The sequence below is a fragment of the Sander lucioperca genome, chromosome 9 (assembly GCF_008315115.2).
Source record: "Sander lucioperca isolate FBNREF2018 chromosome 9, SLUC_FBN_1.2, whole genome shotgun sequence".
NCBI classification, from domain to species: Eukaryota; Metazoa; Chordata; class Actinopteri; order Perciformes; family Percidae; genus Sander; species Sander lucioperca.
In genome coordinates, this window is record NC_050181.1 from 36206558 (window position 1) to 36226824 (window position 20267).

At 39.3% G+C, this 20267-nt stretch overlaps 1 protein-coding gene across 2 annotated transcripts in view; it reads right to left on the minus strand.

Moving 5' to 3' along the window:
- Nucleotides 1–20267, minus strand: part of clstn2 (calsyntenin 2) — a 181376-nt gene that overhangs the window by 44633 nt on the left and 116476 nt on the right. For both annotated transcript variants that reach the window (XR_004101820.2, XM_031281046.2), the window contains exons 4-9: nucleotides 19247–19358; nucleotides 17925–18021; nucleotides 11244–11393; nucleotides 6143–6328; nucleotides 5060–5317; nucleotides 1537–1658 (exon numbers count right to left, since the gene is read on the minus strand). Coding sequence is in view for 1 of the 2 variants with exons in the window: in XM_031281046.2 (XP_031136906.1) it covers nucleotides 1537–1658; nucleotides 5060–5317; nucleotides 6143–6328; nucleotides 11244–11393; nucleotides 17925–18021; nucleotides 19247–19358 (925 nt within the window). In the remaining variant the exon portion in view is untranslated. The remainder of the gene's footprint in view (nucleotides 1–1536; nucleotides 1659–5059; nucleotides 5318–6142; nucleotides 6329–11243; nucleotides 11394–17924; nucleotides 18022–19246; nucleotides 19359–20267) is intronic.

A 20267-nucleotide genomic window follows, 5' to 3' on the forward strand; every position in this document is an offset into this window, starting at 1 on the left:
GAATGAGAGAGAGAATAAGGGAAAGAAGCGAGACTGAAATAGAACTGAGTCTTGAGGTTGTTTGCTTGTTTGCTAAGAAAACTCGGCAGTCTGCTACTGGGCTGCCCTTCTCTTTGTCACATCCACGTCTGTGGGTCTCGGGAGAAAAAAACACTGGACTGAAAAAAACACTTTTCAATCTACCTTTGACCTAGAACAAACAACCACCTGGTTGGAGGGTACACAGCGGCACCAGCAGAGATAGAGCAAATGCACTGGGGATGTTTGCATGCACACAAGGAATGACAGCGTAACACAAGCAACCTGAGCCTTGTGTGTTCTTTTTCCATGCGAGATAAAACAAATATAATAAATTGGATAAATCCAAAATCATCAGAGTAGACACACATGCTGATGTAAGGCCACACAGCCATGAACACACATACAGGGAAAGACCCAAATAAAAAAATCTCTTATAATCTGCCTAGTGAGCAAAAACTCCTAAGAGCATGCTGTAATTATGAAGCATTTTCTAATAATTTCAGTATGAGGTGGACGTACGCTGTATCCTAAAGGTAAACGATTAGATTAGATTTACATCTACCATTCATTATTAGTGAGCTGGGGAGAGTCTGTAGAAAGGGGAGATTCGATTACCGGGTTCATTGGCTTATCATGAAAATCATTTTGACTCCAAGGATTTTCTTTTCTTTTTACAGCGGGATTTTCTCTGCTCATTGACTGCCCGGTGAGCTAGAGGGACTGGAGTGACGGCCTTCAGCCGGATGATTCTCATTCAAGCATCCACCTCACTGAGGTGTCCTTGAGCAAGACTTTGAGCTCCACAGTCACTGGCCTCACCCTGCATGGTAATGTCTTAAAGGCAGGGGGCAAAAACAGTTGTCACTTTGAGTACTAAAACATAAAATCTATATCTTTATATTCCGATAAAATACCTGCCTGCTGTGCATAATGTCTTGTGAAATTCAGGGGTTTTACCTATTGGGTATATCTGCAGGATAATTGCAGCAGGAAAGGCACTATGCAACATTCACAGAGAAAAATAAACCGTATTATATGCATCTCTCACTAAATGAAGCAACTTCATATGGTGCAATTTCTTCCTCTCAAAGGCTTTCGCAGGAGTGAAACAGTAAACTTCACTGCAAATTAGTTCACACACTCCAGAAGCATGACAGATAATAAAGGTCTGCTGCTGGGTGAGCTATTACCCATAACTAAACAGCCTTTCCACTTTGGGTCTATGCTTCTGTGTGTGTGTGTGTGTGTGTGTGTGTGTGTGTGTGTGTGTGTGTGTGTGTGTGTGTGTGCGTGTGTGTGCGTGTGTGTGCGGGATAACAGTGTCTTCTACCCTCTTATCTCCTGCAGTGAGAAGAAGAAAGTGATGGAGGGCCTCCGGTAATTAGAATGGGGATCCTCTCCTTTCACTACACAACTAATGATAGCCCTTCACCTGCATTAGAAAATCACCCTGAATCTATGCTCCCACTCAAATAGAGCAGCACGCACACGCACACGCACCAAACACATGCTCACCTGCTCCAGTTTCCAGTGGAACTCTGCGGGTCTGAAAGTGTCAACCTGAGTGAAATCTCTTCTGAGCAGGAACACCAGGCGGCAGTTGTGAACATACAGAGAGTAATGGTGGCGGTTCATTTCTGCAAGAGGAAGATAAACATGCATGGTCACACAAAGACACCAACACATGCACACAGTTAAACATAGGTCTACATTATGCAGTGTATGAATCAACAACATTATTCCCTCTACATGTACTTCGAGGACAAAACACGGATGCTTCTGCTCCTTAAGTTTTTCTTAATGGATTTCGTTCTGGGATCATCCATAAAAATGTCATACAGCACAGCTGTGTGAAAGACTAAACTCTTTTCAGTTACCTCAGATGGGTTCTCCACATCAAAACACAGCTGTCAGCATGACCAAAATGTTGTTCACAGAGTGTATTCTGCTGTCTATGTTTTTATTATTGACTGGTGTCTGTATAAGATGGCAATGCTTGGCACTTGCTATGCTTTTATAATACACTGAATCAGCTTGAGGTGTATTGTATTTTTTATTTTTACACCATTCACAAATAATATGCAGTGCAGCAGGAGACAGAAAACCCAGTGGGCTTATTTGAAGCCTACACCTAAATAATGTTGAAATTACACAAACACAAAAATTAACATACTGAAAATAATATGACAAAAAGTGATGGCAAACTAACAATAAAATATATATAATAAAAATAATAGTATCAAATTAAAAGCATAAAATTAAGAGTGTGTAATGTCAATGAGTGTGTATTTATGAGGAAGATATTGGTTTATACACTGTATTGACTCCTGAGCAGTGATAATACATGTAAAACATGAATACATGGACAACAATACATAGGGAAGAGCAGTTACAAGACTGCAGTTAAATGGTCTTTTAAGCATCTTTTGTAACATTTTGTAGAGGAACAGCTTTTTGCCAGGTGGGAAAATCCATTCCATAATTTAGTCATAAAGATTGCCGCCCAACAAGAGTCAGGGTCTGTTCAAGGTTTCTGCCTGTCAAAAGGAAGTTTTTTTGCAACCCCTGTTGCACCAAATGCTTGCTCCTGGGGTGAATTGTTGGGTCTTTGTAAATTATAGAGTGTGGTCTAGATCTACTCTCTCTGTAAAGTGTCCTGAGATAACTCCTGTTAGGATTCGACACTATAAATAAAATTGAATTGAATAATTTGGCACCCCTAAATCTTACAAAGAAATTGACCTCTGCAGGTAAGAAATTTAGGAGGATGAAGATCTGAAGATTGATGAAGTGGGTAGGAATGGACCTGTGAACTGTTCCGGAATATTGCCTTCACCTGAAAGTATCTTATAAATAAAAACACATATTTGAGAAATATTGATGTCATAAATATAATATAAGAATCTGGAGTTTCTAAAATAGAGGAGCAGATGAGATGTGTGACTGATCAGGTTGCAATCCTAAAAAAAAATGTTTCCGGAGGACCAAACATTTGTTGAGAGTAGTAGGAAAAGTACTCATCCAAACTATATTACAATATTAAAGACAGAGATATATTAGACTGTACAGTAATAAGGACTAAGGAGACAGTTTGAAGATGACTAACCCTCCTATATAATAATACCAATGTAATATATATAATTTAAATAAGAGAACTAGGGTTGTGTCATCTGCCAATATTATTGGAGAAAATATTTTTTGGACATTAGACAAATCATTAATATAGACAATGCTGTAATGGTACATGAGATTTTAAAATCGTCAAATTCCCTTTGAGTCATTTCTAGACTCACCTTGAGATTATAGACTGGCTTTGACAGATGATCAATTTTCCTGTTTGATGAATCAACTATGATCTGTACACAAGTTGTGAAGCTTTTTTCCTGTTGTCCAAGCAAAGTTCTTTTTGCTGGTCCAACAATTCACGCACCTGAGCCAAGGTGACATATTCATCAGTGGTGTTGTTAGAAGCTTATATATCACACACACACACACACACACACACACACTCACTCACTCTTCCTCCTATCATGGAGACTCTTTACTATAGGCCGTGTTGTCCTTTCTTTGCAGGAGATGTCAAACAGCAGAGTAAAGGTAGCTCAGCACGGCCGTTACTAATTATATTAACTATATACCTGTGGTGACGATGACCATTGTATTTTCTCTCTCACACTTAAGTCAGTGTTATTGGGATGTGCAACAAGTAGTAGGCACACTGTCAACATTTCTTGCGGAATTTTCTAGTTCAATATTATTATTTATTGCCTCTACAGTTCATAACATTTTGCTAAAATTTGTCACAGTGTGAACTCTTGAATACAAATATTTTTCAATAAAATAAAGATTTGTTAGTGAAATAAAAGAAGCTTTGCGTTTATATGTATACGTTTTTCCATCTGATAAATAATGTAGTAATTATACTGCCATGTTGCTCTCAAGATGTAATGCTTTAATAACATCAACCGTTATTGTGTCCCTATCGCCCATCTTTGATGTCACCAGGCTCAGCCAGACGAATGGTGAGTTGCAATACATTTTGTTCACACAGTATTGGTGATCTGGCCCTCACACTGAGCCTCCTGGTACCATTTACATCCTTAAGCCAAAAAGTTGCAAAAGAAAAAAGAGTTTATGAGATTCAACTTTTTTGAATTCAAGATTGTTTAACAAACCACTCTGCATTTTTGCATTACAAGATCAGACTACACATTTCGTAAGCTAATACGCCATCTGTGAGACCATTGTGAGAGTGTGCAATGTGCAGATGGCTTGCTTAATTACACAGTTCAGGCAGCTTAGTTCAGATATGCAGTGGGAGAAAAGTTTAAAGTTTCAAAGGGCATTTGTCATTGTGGGCTTCAGCCTTAGCCTAATTGTCTTGTCATTTTTTGAAAGGATGTTTTTGATCATGTTATGTTCATAGTATGTTTCTAATCCAATGGACACTAGGAAATCAAAGTGAAACATTTTTCAGTAAAAGGGATGTAAGAATCAAGTAGTTCCCAGTGAGACTCCTAAAGTAGAGCAGAAATGTTTCTAAAATATAGGAATATTAAAAGGTGCTGTAGGTAGGATTGTGAAGATCCAGGACTTAGCAAAAAAATTTGAACATCGACAACTTCTCAGTCCCTCCCCCCTTTCCGCTAAAGGCCAAAACCCCCCACAAGGGAGAATGAATGCGTGTGCATGAGCAGTGATTGGCACGCAGTTAGATACACCCCCACCCCCCCCGGCCCTGATTGGTGCATCTGAACAGGGAGTGGTGGATTTTTGCAAATCACACTACAGGCTGTAGGTGGTGCCAGAGGAGCCAGATTGTTTTTTTAATTACCTGCTTCATGTAGTTCTACTGGAACATAGGGTCAGTTTCAGCAAATATGACAGAAAGTTAGTTTTATAAGTCTTACCTACTCTATCTTTAATGTAAACTCAATGACAACTTTCTGTCCAAGTTGGTCAAATGTTCACTCTTATACATGTTAGATGGTGGAAATGTCGTTCTTAACAGTGAGCACGTGTGAAATTGTTTCCTCACCAGTCTTGTCAGAGTTACACAGTAAGGTTTCCTTCTCAGCTCGGAGTCCTGGACTGGGCCCGTGTTTCATCCATGTTGCTATGGTGAACTGGTCTGTCAGGTTTTGAGGGACCACGTGATCTGGAACATTAGCAGCCTGATGGCCGTCAAATCTGTAGATAAGGTCGCTGTCGCGGCCACTGTCAGTCAGCAGAGGCGCCGTCCAGTTGGAGGAAGAGCTGGGGGCAGGAAGGAGGTCGGTGCTGCCAGATGCTGCACCTGGATGTGCCAATCAGACGATACAACACTGTCAACACGGCTGCACAGAGAATCAACCTGCAGAGAAACTGCTTCCCCACAACTTTCTTTTTACTATTTTATTCTCTGAGTACCAGAAGTCTGCATACATCAGTTCATGACCTAATGTTAGTACATGTCAGAATTCTGGATTAAACAAAGGCGCTGTGGGCCCTACTGTAGATACAGTGACAATATGGCAACTTAACACATTTTGAGAGCAAATCATTGAAATACAAGACAAAGTCTAATCTGACATCTGTAAATCCCCTGATTGTGTGAACTGACATATTGACACATTTCAAATGGGGTCTTTTTTATTTATTTATTTATTTTATATAAGTTTACATAATTACGAGGTGTAAGAAAGTGTCAACAAGAAAGAAATGTTGAAAATGATCATTGTGCACAACACAATTTTCCTTTCTTTCTCAAAAACAAATCATTTTAATTTCTCACCAGGAATATTGGGTTTGTACAGTGTAATAGACAATGCTGTATACTGTTTTGCAGTGCAAACTAGCCTTGGGAAGCAAATTTTACTCAAATTTTACTTTGAATAAAACAATTATTTAAAAATAGACTCCAGGATTAAAAGGGCACACCGGAAATTGGTATATTAATATACTGCAGTCTAAGATGTCATATGTCATGTGTGATTAAATTGTTCCTGGTCCGTCATTATTATTACTACCCTTTGCTCTCTCATCGTCCACAACTCCTATATAGCACCTCACTATTTCAACAAAGCAGTTAATGGAACTTCAACTCATTTCTTTTTCTCACCTTTCCTTTCTCTCTACCTACCACAGAGTTTTTGCAGAGAGTTCTCCGAGTATGTTTCCCGATCGCAGCCCTTCCCGATGTGATTGGTCTGTAGCTCTACCATCGCCTTCACGCCAGACAGGGGACCTCCACACGTTTCCAAGTGCATCTTGGGAAACAACTGCCTGCTACCAGTCCCTGGTTCATAGTCCACCCGTTTGTTCCAACCTTTAAGGGTCAACATGTGTTTAGTAGTTTTTATATAGTTAGAGTAATAGTTCATTTAGTCATGTCAGTGGTGTTATATGTTGCAATTACAGGCAACCTGCTATCCTATTACAGTTAAACAATGGTTGTTTTTTCTACTCATTTGAATTAAATCATTTTTCATATTACGTAAGAAATAAATGCATTATGTTGTGTTACATTGTTACTGTATGTGAAATGACACTTGATGACTGGTCCATATTAGTCTCACCTCTCAGAAATTAGATAGCTGGGATGAGATCTCATATTCCTGTTAGTCCTTTTGAACATTTCACTTAAGTAGGCCTTACCTCAGGGTATGTAGCACTTTTACTAACTTGATCATACAAACACACTGGGATGTCTAAGCATCAGTACCATGTTGGTTGTGGTTTCACTGTGGTGTGACAACAAAATTGACTATTTTTAGTCATCGTGAGTTCTGTTCTGTTTGACCTGTCTCTCTCAATTGTACACCACACTTTGTACTCTGCCTCACATATTTCAAGAAACAGTAGTCGCTAGCAATTTGTTGAAGGGAAGGGCTGTCTTTGTCCTATCCTTCCTCAGTTTTTGACATTTGTCTTCTCTAAAACAACTACAGGTTCACCACTCACCGTTCACTTTGAATCACAATACTTCAATTTAGATCAGCCTCTGGGTGATACTGTGTGTGGACCTGGTTCTGGCATTTGTTTAATATCTCATTGTGAGGTTACATTTTGAAAAAAAGGTTTCGTATTAGCCTCACATTTTATGTTCTGCAAGATTTTTGTATTTTAAAATTCAGAGAACAAGGGAAGCTGCCGGAGCAACAGTAACTCAGTTAATCATAGTGTGTAATATGTATGTGAACTTGTATTTCAAGTAATAAACATCTATTTTAGCCTATTCATATCTTTAAACACTGTTCACTGTCCGACCTACATACCTCTTGTTTCTAACCTTGTTGTTTTTAGAGCTGTCCACCGAAATGTAGGAAATGTTCTACTGTAGTTGGTTTCATAATGAGCATGGGGGTCTTTAAAAAAGGACAGGCAAACACCCAGGCTTGGGTTTTTTTCAGTGAATTCTTGCCCTGTGCCAAGTCAAAAGGAGACTGGAAGGGCCAGTAACATGACAGGCCTTGTAGAAAGAGGTGCTGACCTCCTTATAACTGTCAGTCCTGTTGCCAGGTGTTATATTTTCATTACCCAGGTGTTTTATCTATCACCAATGTACCAGTATCTCTGAACCGCGGTGGTGAAAGGGATTCACAAGCATGACTGTGTACAGGGGCCCGTTTCAGAAAGCAGGTTTAGTGAAAACTGAGTTTGTTAACCCTGAGATGAGGGAAACTCTGGGTTTTCCGTTTCAGAAAGGGAGATCACTCTTTCATTTCCTCATTCATTCATTCAGTCTGTATCAGGTGCATTTTAGCGTAGTTTGTTATCTGCATGAATAAAAAAACAGGGTTTGTTAATTAACTGTTAGGCAGACTATAAAACGTTTTTTTTTCTCGAACATTGCATGTCCTTTTGTCGACGATCCCGTAGACAGCTGTCTTACTTTGCAGGGAGTTAAACATACGTCGGGAGATGATATTGAGGCCCCGACTACATGTATTATCATATGTAGGCTAGATACCTTATCCGTCCTCCTATCACTAACGTCACCCATCGTGGACATGCCCTTACATCCCAGCAGATTATTTTGTGTCGCATTATGTTTTTTGCAAACGGCAGTTTTATTTACGACGTTGGTGATGCAGAGCATATTAGTAAAGCCACTGTATGCAGAGCCGTCAGACAAGTTTGCATCGCTCGGAAACGTTTTTAAAACGTTTTTGTAGTGTTCCCTAGACACAAACCAGTGAGAGCCATTAAAAAGAAATAAATGATTATAAATTATAATTCTGTTATTGACATGGTGCTGCAACCTCAGAATGGGATTAGTAGTAGCTTACTTTTTCGCCAGCAGGATTTTTTTAACAAAATATATGTTCAAACTCGCTTTATGTGCGCATGAGTATTTCCAGTTCCAGAGGGGTAAAGTATGCCGACCGATTTGTTTTTGGTTGTTGCCATGGTGAATCGTAGTATCATGGCTCCATTCATGCTGCCTTTTTATAGTGGTGGTGCACGCGCTTAACTCTGAGTCAACCTACTCTGAGTTGATTGAACCAACTCAAATCAGCTGTTCTGGAACCAAAAACTCAAGTTTCCCATCTCAGGGTAACTTGCGTGCGTGCCAGGTGTGTGTGGATACCTGGCAGCTATTTCTATGTCTACAGAATATGATATTAAGTCTCCTGAGACAAAGCGAGAAACAGACTGCGATCAGGTAGGCGAGGACGAGTGAGAGGTGAGGTGGAGCAAGACGTATTTAGCCTCTATTTATGCCGGAGAGCCTTCTTCCAAAAAGAGAGAATAAAAAAGAGCTGCAGAAGAACTGCTGACCTTTACACACAGACAATAAATAAGGCTGTGTACAAAAAAACATGTTTGAATGCATAATTGCATTTTGTTTTATTCATGGCTTCAAGCTACTATGGGTTAATGGTTTTACAACAGGATTACATTGATGAGGATGTTAGCAGGGTATAATAGTGAGTGAATGCAAAAAAGTATTGTATATTTTCTCCTTTTTTTAGGCCTATTGTGCTAACACCAATGGCCCTTCAGAGCTCTGCTGTACAGGACAATGACATTTACATAAAGTCAAATGCCATTTCAGACAACTTTCGGTTACACTTTACTTGAAAGTAGCTACATAAAAGTGACATGACACTGTCATGAATGTGTCATAAACATTATAAACAAGTCATAAACGTTTACGACAACACTTCTTTTAGTAAGTGTCATTCGTTTTTTTGTCAAGTTATGGTTACGGTTAGAGTTAGGGTTAGGGTTCATGTGTCATGACTGTGTCATGTGTTCATGACAGTGTCGTGTCACTCTTATGTAGATACCTTCAAGTAAAGTGTTACCCAACTTTCTCAACACTGTACTGACTGTCTCTCTCTGCACCTCCACTCCGCTGTGATGTGCACTGACATTTCCCTCAATGGCATTCACGCCATTTTCAGTAAGTGCTCTCCTTGCACTAAATAATCTTGTCTGTGACATTAGGGCTTGCCACATGTGATTTTCTATTTTAAACGATCTTGTCTTATCATAGCACACAACTATATGATGCCGTCAGACATGGAGCAAGACATCCAGCATGCGAGTTAGCAAGAATCTTTAGGGTAGCTGACAAACATCCATCAAACCATCATGTACAGTTATATATAGTAATAAAGTATTTGGACCTTTGTTGACCTTTGTTGATAAGTCTGATCTACTCTAAAACTCACTATTTTATCTAAAAATGGATGCAACAACTTTGGTGAATGTCATGGTGATAAGGTGTTGAGATGGATGAAAATAATGGCTGAGGAGAAGGTGAAATCAATTTCTTTAAAACAGCATTTCTGTCATTTTTAACGCAAACAAATGTATCTAACTAAGCAACACCATATATCTCTTTTTTTTCTACAGTTTGTGGCACTCTTAAAAAAAAAAAGAACACTTTGGTTCATCAATAAACTAGTTTTGTATCATCCTTGTCTCACTTTCTCTTGGAGCTTAGTAATGATATGATGGGAATGAATGCATGAATAAATGAACAAATTAATTTATTTCAAACATGAAAGCTAAAAGAACAACTATTACACAAATAAACACAATATTAAATTAACATGTTCGAAAAGAAATAGGAAGAAGCAGAAGCTTATTTAATCCTACACCTTTCCCACTACTATATATAATAATAATATATAACAATAATCATCATGAATGGCTTCATATTTATATCATATCTATAATGAAACAGATAAGGGGATCTGGTCATGGATTTTAACAGCACTACTTACTCTGATGTCTAAGAATCATGTGCTTTCAGATAATAAAGCCACCGCTTTGCAGCAGAACAGGGTTTCATTAACTAACCAACTATGATTTTTTATTTATTTTTTTTTGACGCCGAATAATCATCACCTCTCTCCTTCACTATAAGTTTATTTCTCTCTTTCCTCCCAGGAGTTGCCTGTTCATTTGGGCTCTTTCTTTATCTCTTTCTTCTTCCTTTCCCCCTCTCCCCTCTTATCTCTCTCTGGCTTCCTCTTTCGTTCCTGTGTGAGTCTGACTTCCCAGATGCTGTCAATGCTGACAGGTGAAGCAGCGGGGGAGACGGGTTGGCTCGAATGCCAAGCTGCTACCATGTTAAAGGATGAGGGGAAAAAAAACACACACTCCAGTCAACTTTCCCTCTGGAGATTTCTGTCAGGTCTTTTGATTTCCTCGAGAGACATTCATCTTAAAATGAGATAGAATTCCCTCGAAGGGAAAGGATATGCTAAAAACCTGCACCGTCTGTTTCAATTTTGATATAACTGCTTTACAGTTAAGAACATTTAAACTATATGTCAGTGCACTTTACACCGGCATAGTGATAAGTATATTTCTGTCAATTATTACAAGGTAAATTAAAGCTATAGTGCGTAGTTTCTGTCTCCCCCATGAGGGATTCTAAGTAATGACAACAACACTGTCAGTGCATCCACATGATACAAGCCTTCCATGATCGCGCACCACCCCCACCCCTCCTCCACAAAGTTACTTGTAGCCAAGGGGGGAAAAAAACATGATGGACTCTTCAGAAGAGTAATTATCTTCACTTGAGTTTCTGCGTGCGAAAGTCGCCGGACTGCACCATTTTCAAAACACAGTCATACTGAGAAATACAGAGAGAGTTGTGTGGAGCTGATAGTCTCAATTAGCTTTGTAGCTCATTTGGCAATGGCTTGAATGTAACAGACGTTCATTAATATAAAGAAGCTTTAAGGCATTTTAGTGGCTGTTTCTTTATCTCTGACCTTGCCATCCAGGTTTGCAGACAGGCTTGACATCAATATGCACAGCCACATCCTCCTTTGCTCTCTTCTGACCACAATCAAAGGCTGTCACCATAATCTTGGAGCTCTGCTGCTTATCATAGCTCAGCCGCTCTGTGTTTCTGATGTTTCCTAAAGGACACAAAAACAAAGAGGAAATATCATTAGGATTATTCATTGAGAGAGAAAAAGAAACTGTTATACTTTCATGACAATAACAAAGCAAGAAACACTTTCCACTGAGCAATAACTGAAATTGACTTTGCATTAAAGAAACTGCTCCATGAAAAAAAAAAAAAAATACATTTTCTTGCATTTGAATATCTAAGCCTCTCTGTAAACAGTCAATTTAAAATTACAATGATGGATTGCCTTTACCTGTCGCCAGGGTAACGGTGAACAAAGAAGAAAAGAGTGTGATAGAGGAGATGCTACAGGCAGAGAGACGAGATTATGTACTGAGGTTGAGCTCGTCCAAGAGTGCAACCCCGAGCTGGCTAACTTTAATGGATGTTTAATATTGCAGTAATGTATTAACTTTCACATTGATTTTGAATATTGCTGGCCAGCTACGGATTGGCCACTACTATTAACCCTTGTGAATTTGGAATCTGTATTTTTAGATTACTTTTATGTGTATGAATATGAATATAAATTGAAAACTGGGAAACTCGGTTAGCAAAATCTAGCCCGAGTATCCCACCTCTGATTCCCACAGGAAGGGACGTGAATGATGACGTTTTCACTCAGACGCAGCATTAGTCCTTGCCCTTGTCCATCACTTGTATGACTGTCCTATCATCTAAGGGCTGTATTATTTTGTAATGTTTGTTTTTATTTTTGCATGTTAAGTAGCATACAGTGATGTTACCGTTGTATTGAAAGTCAATTTTGTGGTGAGTCCCCTTGAGCAATTAGAGCATCATAACTGTTTCTGCTGCTGAAGCCAAGAGGATTACTAAGGAAACTGTGTTTACAGCCACATCACAGTATCAGTGTTTTCCAGCATCACAGAAAGATATTGTGAAAGCCAAACCTTTGTCCATATTGAGATCCTGAAGGGGCAGAGACTCAATTCTTCCATAGAGCTGATCAGTTCGTTTTTATGCTGTTTACAGATTTTGATTTAAAACATGAGCTCGCTAGAGCAGGTTAGCTTTGGAGCATTTAATACTATATGTACTACGTTTGTTTTATCTGACCACTTGAACCCAAAGTTTGATTGATTGAAAGTGTTTATTTCAAATATGTAAAGAACCGAAACAGCAGACAACAAAATGACAGGTACAGTAACCCACTAATCTTGCTTCATGAGAGCGGCCCCAGGTGAACTGAGGTCTACTCAACTGTGGCCACCAAGCTCATGGTTGGATATTTGTCAAAAGAAACACACAAACAAACAGAGAGACAGAAGAGAGAGAGGCTACAGTGCAGTTTTCTAAAAGACAAACTGCAGTAACTGATTCATTAACAACTTTAATAGTAGTGTAATATTTTGCATTTCTCTGATTAAAGTGAATTTATACAACAGATAATTTCAGGCTGTTTCAATTTGTGTTTAAAGATTAAGTTCTAGCCAGAGATATGTTGGTTTACTGTTTTGTCAAACTGTAGTATGATTATAGTACATATATAGTGGCTGTGGCTCAGGTGGTAGAGTTGTCGCCTACCAATCGGAAGGTTGGCGGTTCGATCCCTGGCCCTGCAGTTTCATGTCTAAGTGTCCTTGGGAAACATACTGAACCTCGAATTGCTCTTGATGCTGCGCCAACGGAGTGTAAACGTGTGTGAATGTTTATCTGATGAGCCGGTGGCACCTTTTATGGCAGCCTCGGCCACCAGTGTATGAATGTGTGTGAATGGTGAATGGTTCCTGTACTATGTTAAAGCACTTTGAGTAGTTAAGACTAAAAAAGCGCTATATAAAATTACAGTCCATGTTTACAGTCCAATATACGCAGTTGTGAAAACTGTAAAAGTGTGTAGTTTAACATGTTTTGAGGAGACCAGCAAGCAGGAAAAAAAAAAAAATAGGGGCTAAATTGTTTTACTAGGGATTACACCCCAGGAAGACTGGTTGCAACCATCCTACAGTATGTTTAAGTAACTGAGATTAATGTTAACAATGCAGCAGTGAGGTTCATAAGAGTCTTTATTGCTGTGTGTCCTACAATATCACTACAGAGTGAGCCGCTGGTTGCAACTAATGCTGTACAGTACATCCCAAAGAGCATCAACGCAGACAGAAAACAGGAGTCATGTCTGTTCCAGTTGATGATTGAACACATTATTTATATGTGAGATGGATCATTCAGATGTTCCTCAAGACAAACAGCTGGCTTCAAAACAGTGTTATATTCTTAAGTTTGTCAACAATTTTTCGCATCTGTCGGAAAGCAGAGGAGAGGAGAGCAGAAGAGATAAAAAGAGAGGGGAGGCCAGAGGAGAGGGGGTGCTGTGAGCACAGAAGAAATCAGTTCAGAGCACAGCAGTACAGAAACAAGAAGAGCTGATCTTGAAATGTCAGAGGAAGAAAGGTGAACAGGTTCGAGGCAGACAGTTCCTTTAAACATCTTCTACAGTGGCTATTAGATCCGCAGCTGGTGTGAACAACAGTAACAGTTAAGGTGGTGCATATCAATCACACGCCACTTTTTCAACAGCAAGTAAGGTGATATTTCAATTTTAAAAAAAGTTTACTCTTCTTGGTTAACAGGCAACATCTAACATCATCCTGTCTGGGGATCCACAGTATGGCATCCACTTGGATTACTCAGCTTGTGAAAACAGTTGCATAAGGACCTACGTGGCTTCGAAGAGATATTTCTAAAGTTTGCAATATCACCCTGATGAATTTTCGTCTACAGTGAGACATCTCACTTATGGCATCAGAGAACACTGGTTACTGGTACTGGCGATACAAACATACAAACATTTTCTTAATTCACAAAAACTTAAAACAGAAACGTGTAAACAAAAATGCAGCTAATGAAGTCTATCTGGGTCAGCAGTGGTCACTCTATCCTAACAATGTATTCGTTAAATTGTGTTCCAAAAACATAGACTGCTCACTTTACCCTAAATATGCAGAGGATGTGCGAGAATGAATCTCGCATCCTGAACTGCAGGTGTTGCTACACAGCCAGCAAACTCGGTTGCAATTACATCAATGTCAGCAATCTAAGAGAATAAAAAGCTAAATTATCGTATTTTACCAATATGATCAACCCTGCATATATTGTATAACGCTGATTTTAACCTAATTTGGATGTAGGCAAAGTTAACTTACAGTATATCTTCAAGGTTCATTTGTTGTCAGCAAGAAAAACCCTGCCTTGTGTGTAACCACACCTTAGCACCAAGCATCACCGACACAAACACAGAGTCCGCCTCCCCTCATCCTACCCAATAATCAAATCATAGCAAAGAAATGTTTATTGGAGCTAAATTTGACTGTAGCCACTGTACAAACAACCACATCTGACCCCTGGTTGACTACATTTCCTTTTTTAAATAAAGGTTGTGTTTCTGAATTGATCCATTCTTAATTCACTGTCTGTTTTTGTTTCAATTGACTTGAATCATTGACACATACTGCAGTACAGCCCATTTACTTCTATATTTTATTTTGCACTTTCCCTTAGTGCACAAAATTACCTATAAAGTAGGTGTAAACAATGCCCTGTGTCTTGGAGTTTCTCACAGACGATATTATTGTGCCTGGGAGGAGACCAAATTAAATGAGCCAGACTATTGTAAAATACAGTGAGAAAAAGACCAGGAGGTTAAACTCAAAAAGCAATGAGACGTGGGCTGCCAACTTTTCAATTAAGTTTGGAGTGAGATTCGGTCTCTGTGAAGTCGATGCATTTCATGAGTAGGCCTCCTGTGACATTACCCACCGCAGGCATCTGGGCTCACCACTCCTCAATCCCTAGGAATTTTGTTGAAACAATCAGCAGCCAAATTCAGTTTTAAAGCATGTATAGATAAAAAGCCAAATCAAAAATCAAATGATGAATAATTAAGTCTGATCAGCATACTTGCCAAACTCCAGACATCATAGCCTGAATTGTGATGTGGGAATCACAGGGTACCTCACGATACAATACCGATAATATCACCATACAGCAATTCTGCGATAATCAATATATTGCTAGACAATCATATAATGATACATCACAAAATTGGTCTACCTATGACTAGAAAATTAATGACTGCAAGCTAAAACTGTTAGAAAACAGCACAATTCTGCAGCACAATTTTTCACTTGACTGACTTAAAACGTGGCTGGGGCATCTGTTATTTTTGATCACGGAAGGCTGTATCATGTGGACGGCGCTGACAGTTTTGTTGTCATTGCTTAGAATTCCTCATGGGGGCGACAGAAACTACGCACTATAGCTTTAACTTATGTTCAACTTTCCCTCATTCATGTGTTGAGCGCCACCTCGCTGGGAGCAGGGAAATCTATTTAGAGCATCTTATTTTATTAATTAAAATATCGATATTTGGCATCAGCGTATCGATTATTGCATCACACAAAGAAGGACGTATCAATATTTTGTCCCACCCCTAGCATAGTTTCGCATTGCCAGACCTTCCTCTACAGCGCCGCGGAGGAGTCTCTGGCTAGTCCACATAGAAATCCGGGATGCTCTGGTTTATTGGCATTTCTCTAAACCAATCACAATCGTCTTGGGCCGCACGGAGCAACAGCTCCTCTGCAAAATAGCCTCTGGAAGGAACTTGTTTTGGTGGAACATGTGTACGTTCAAAAGTTGTTTTAGTCGTGCAACAGAAAACTCAGATTGGACAGATAGTCTAGCTAGCTGTCTGGATTTACCCTGCAGAGATCTGAGGAGCAGTTAACCATAGTCCTCATAAATCCACCGGAGTTTAAAATGCCAACACAAAGAAAGTGGAAATGTGGCACATCCGGCGGCACCTGAACAATCCCGAAAGTGGAACACCGTGGATATAGACTACCCCTAGCCTAAATGATGCTGATTACTCACCCTGATTTCATTTAAAAAGTTGAAACCGCTAACTCAATGAATTCTGTTTGCTGGTTTATGATGCTTTTTGATATTTTCTATAGGTAATATGTGTACTTAAGTCAATCGTTATTACAGCAATTTTAATGCAGCAGGTGTCTGTTCCATCTGCAATCTCCAACTGCAGTGATGATGTCACTGTCGTGCCACAATTACAAACAGCAGATCCGCTGGTTACATTGCGTGCAACCAGCATCAGACAGTTGTAAAATAAGCACACAACCATGCTTATGTGCACATCAATCATGTCATTTTGATTCATTATTCTGCACAGCTTCTCCTGCATATTAACAGGTGTGTTGGAGACTGACACACTGGAAACATTTCAAACAGCTTCACGATTTGCGTAAGTGTCAGGGTCAAGGCAGGAGAGATGGCAGCCCTGTGAGACAAAATAATAAATATGACCCTGAGAGAGAAAGAAAGAGGCACAGTTGAGAAAGTGATGTGCCCTTCTGTCATCTATTGGTAGAATTCAAATCACACATATACACACACAAATCCCTCCGGTCTCACTTCAGTTTGAATTACGCTGCACTCAGATCACCACAGTGTGGATGTGGAAGCTCTGGAAGAAGGCAGTGTAAATCCCAAAGCTGAAATTTGATATAGGCATGATATGCTCAGAATAGTTCTCAATCAGGAAAAAAAAGACTCCACACCGGTCGACTAGGGCTGGTGTTAAGCCACAAACGAACAAAGAAAGAAAAACAAGCTGTCGAAACTGAAGATGAATCTATTTCGAGTAACTTTGGAGACATGCACTGATGAAAAAGCTACTTCACGGATCACAACATTATTGCAATAAAAAGACAATTCAGCCACAGCTGTCTGCTTGCTTTTTCCTTTTCATTCTGTATGCCTAGAAGTGTATTCACATTATCTGTTGTTTGGAGTACATCCATAAAAAGAAGAGCGGTGCAGTAGTTTTAAAGCAGTTTGTGGATTTATAAAATCTTTTCATCTTCCAGCACTTACAAACCTACACTTATAATCAACCTCAATAGTATTATTTCTTTACACAAAGATGGTTTCTATTCACTGTTTGCTCCCTGATTTATCTCTAGATTCAATCGTCTCGGCATTGATCTATCATGTCTGTCTTTAGTAGAGACCTGTTCATGTTCAAACGTGGTTCAGATGACTGAGATAATCGTAAGAACATATAGTATTCACAAATGTAGCCAAATAATGGATTTTTGCTTCCATCAAGATATTTACCATGCTGTTTGTCAAGTGAGGCAAGAGCAGAACCGCCATTAGTTTATTTGAAAAATAGTACGGTTCAAATTGGTTGGTCAGCGTTTCCGGGTCTCGGCGTCATGTCTCTACACCATTATTGCAGCCAGGGAATGACTGTAACTGCACTGTAGTGGCTCTTTCTACCTATACTATAGTATAGTTGTGACATCACAACTGTGTTAAAGTTTTCCCAAGAATAAAGCCTCCAGGCACGCACACTGACTCTGGCTGTGCTATCCTCGTTTCGCCCTCTCTCTCTTAGACACATACTTCACATCTAATCACATCAGCGTTTAAAACTATGGTCCAGTCTCTCTGTCAGCCAAGCCAGACTCAAAACACACATAAACGCACACACACTTACCATTGCGGTCAATGGCAAATGGCGTCCCTGCAGTGACGATCTCATAGTTACAGATCTGGCTGTACTGGGGGGAACAGTCTTGGTCCCAAGCTTCCACCTGCAACATGAAACGTTTCCTCCCAGTTCTTCAAAAACACTAAAAAGACTATAGACAGTCACAATATTCCACATTTTTAAACCAAATTATCTTTTGTGGCATAGTTAAACCAACTTAACCTGCACAGTTATCTGTCAGGTTGATCTTAATAAAACAAAAAAATGCAACTAACTAAATTAATTAATACGATATAATAACTAGTGCTGTCAGTTAAACACGTTATTAACGGCGTTAACGTAAACCCATTTTAACGGCGTAATTTTTTTTATCGTGAGATTAACATTCTTTATGGCCTGGCAAACTTTGTAGTTTTTTTCACATGCTGTTGCAACAACTAGTAACGTTAGAAAAACTACAACACCACACCGGATCTAGCTAGACCGGAAACAAAACAACAGGCACGGCGCACACCATGTGCACACACTTGTTTGGGCTTGCGAGCCGGCCAAAGAGTAGTAGGCTAACGTTACGTTTTGAGTGGATGGCGAGCGCGAGACGCCGAAATGGATGCCAATAAGATTCTGAATGGAAAGTTTACTTTTAAAAAGTTGTCGAGGGGGACAGTAGTTTCACGCATACACGGAGAAAGCAGCCCAACTGGAACTGCTGCAAACGCTGTCTCATTAACCGGTGATCACTGGACGTCAGTGAGTAATCAAAATGATTTAGAAGTTACTGCACACTATATTGACTATGTATATCAGCATACGGTTTTAGGACTGTGTTGTTTGTTTTTTTGACTGTTTTTGTCATTTGGGACATTGTCCACCCCCTTTTCTGTCCAGGAGAATTGTTACATTCCTTATTAGAAAAACGTAAAGGTTACAAATGCCCTGCTGTGGCATCCGGTTTTTGGACCATTTTGTTTGTACTGTATAGGCAAAGTGTTAGTGTTACATCTCAGTTAGTGCAATAATGACAGATTCACACATTTTTCTTTTGTTTACAGTAAATAAATAATAAACAATTACAAATCTTAAAGTCAAGTTCATAAAGTAACTTTCTTTGCATTCATTTGATTCCCAATTAAGATACACTGGTGGCTTTCCATTGTTAATATGTACTTAAAAACAGTTCTGAAATGCAAAATAATAGAGTTTTATTCATGTGATAAAACATGCGATTAATCGTGATTAACTATAGAAATTTGGCGATTAATCGCGATTAAAAAAAATGTATCGTTTGATAGCCCTAATAATAACTTTAAAATACAATATATAAATACCTGCAAAATGCTGTCGTAGATTTTGCCCTCTGTTACTGATGCCTTGTAAAGCGGCTCCCGAAACACGGGGCAGAACTCATTGACGTCATCCACCTGGATGTGAACCACCGCCCTGAGAGGAAGGAAGGAATTAAGAAAGAGGGAGCAGGGAGGGAAGGATGCAAAGAAAGTCGTGTGGAAATGATTGATGGAGAAAAGAAAAGTAAAAGACAGGAAAAAGAGAGATGTATGGAGGAGGGGAGAGAGGAGAGAAATTAAAATCTCTTCAAGTCATTAGAGATGATTAAAAGACAGTGGGAGGAAAACAGTTCCTATGCTTATAGGGAAAATAGATGTATTCCTGAAAAACAGGACTGAGAAGACTTGATTAAAATATAGCTCACATAAGGTGTTGTTTATTGGTATTTCTTTGTGAAATGGGTTTCAATTGCTATTTAAAGTGAATCGAACTTTTATTGAGCAGGCTCGTCTACTGACACAGGCTCATCCGCAGCAGATCCTGCAAAGCCAGATTGTTTCCTATTCAAGGTTCTGGGTTTTTTTTCTCTACCTTTTTTCTTCACTATCTCCTTCTGATGCAAGCACACACATAAACACAGAATCCCACCTGCTGGAAGGGACTGCTGTTATGCACTCTGATAACATTTATGCAACCAAAGTATATAAATGAAGCAATAATTCAGATCACATCATGAAATTTATTTTTACTGGTGACCTTCTCTGACAACTACTTGCAGTGTATCTGAAGAAGCACATCTGGCTAATTAATGACATTAGCTTAATGAGGCCTTTTTAAAATGTCATGGAGAGATAATCACACACACACACACACACACACACACACACACAGTCATTCATCATCCACTAGTGAAATTCATCACAGATCCCTGTGCTGATACATTTCTCTCTCTCCTTCCTTTCAGTCCCAAGCCTGCAGCAGCTTATTTTCCTAGCTCCTTGTCTCTGACTGAAGGACCAGAGGGTTTGATTTGATGCTGTCCATGACATTCTGCCTGTCCGT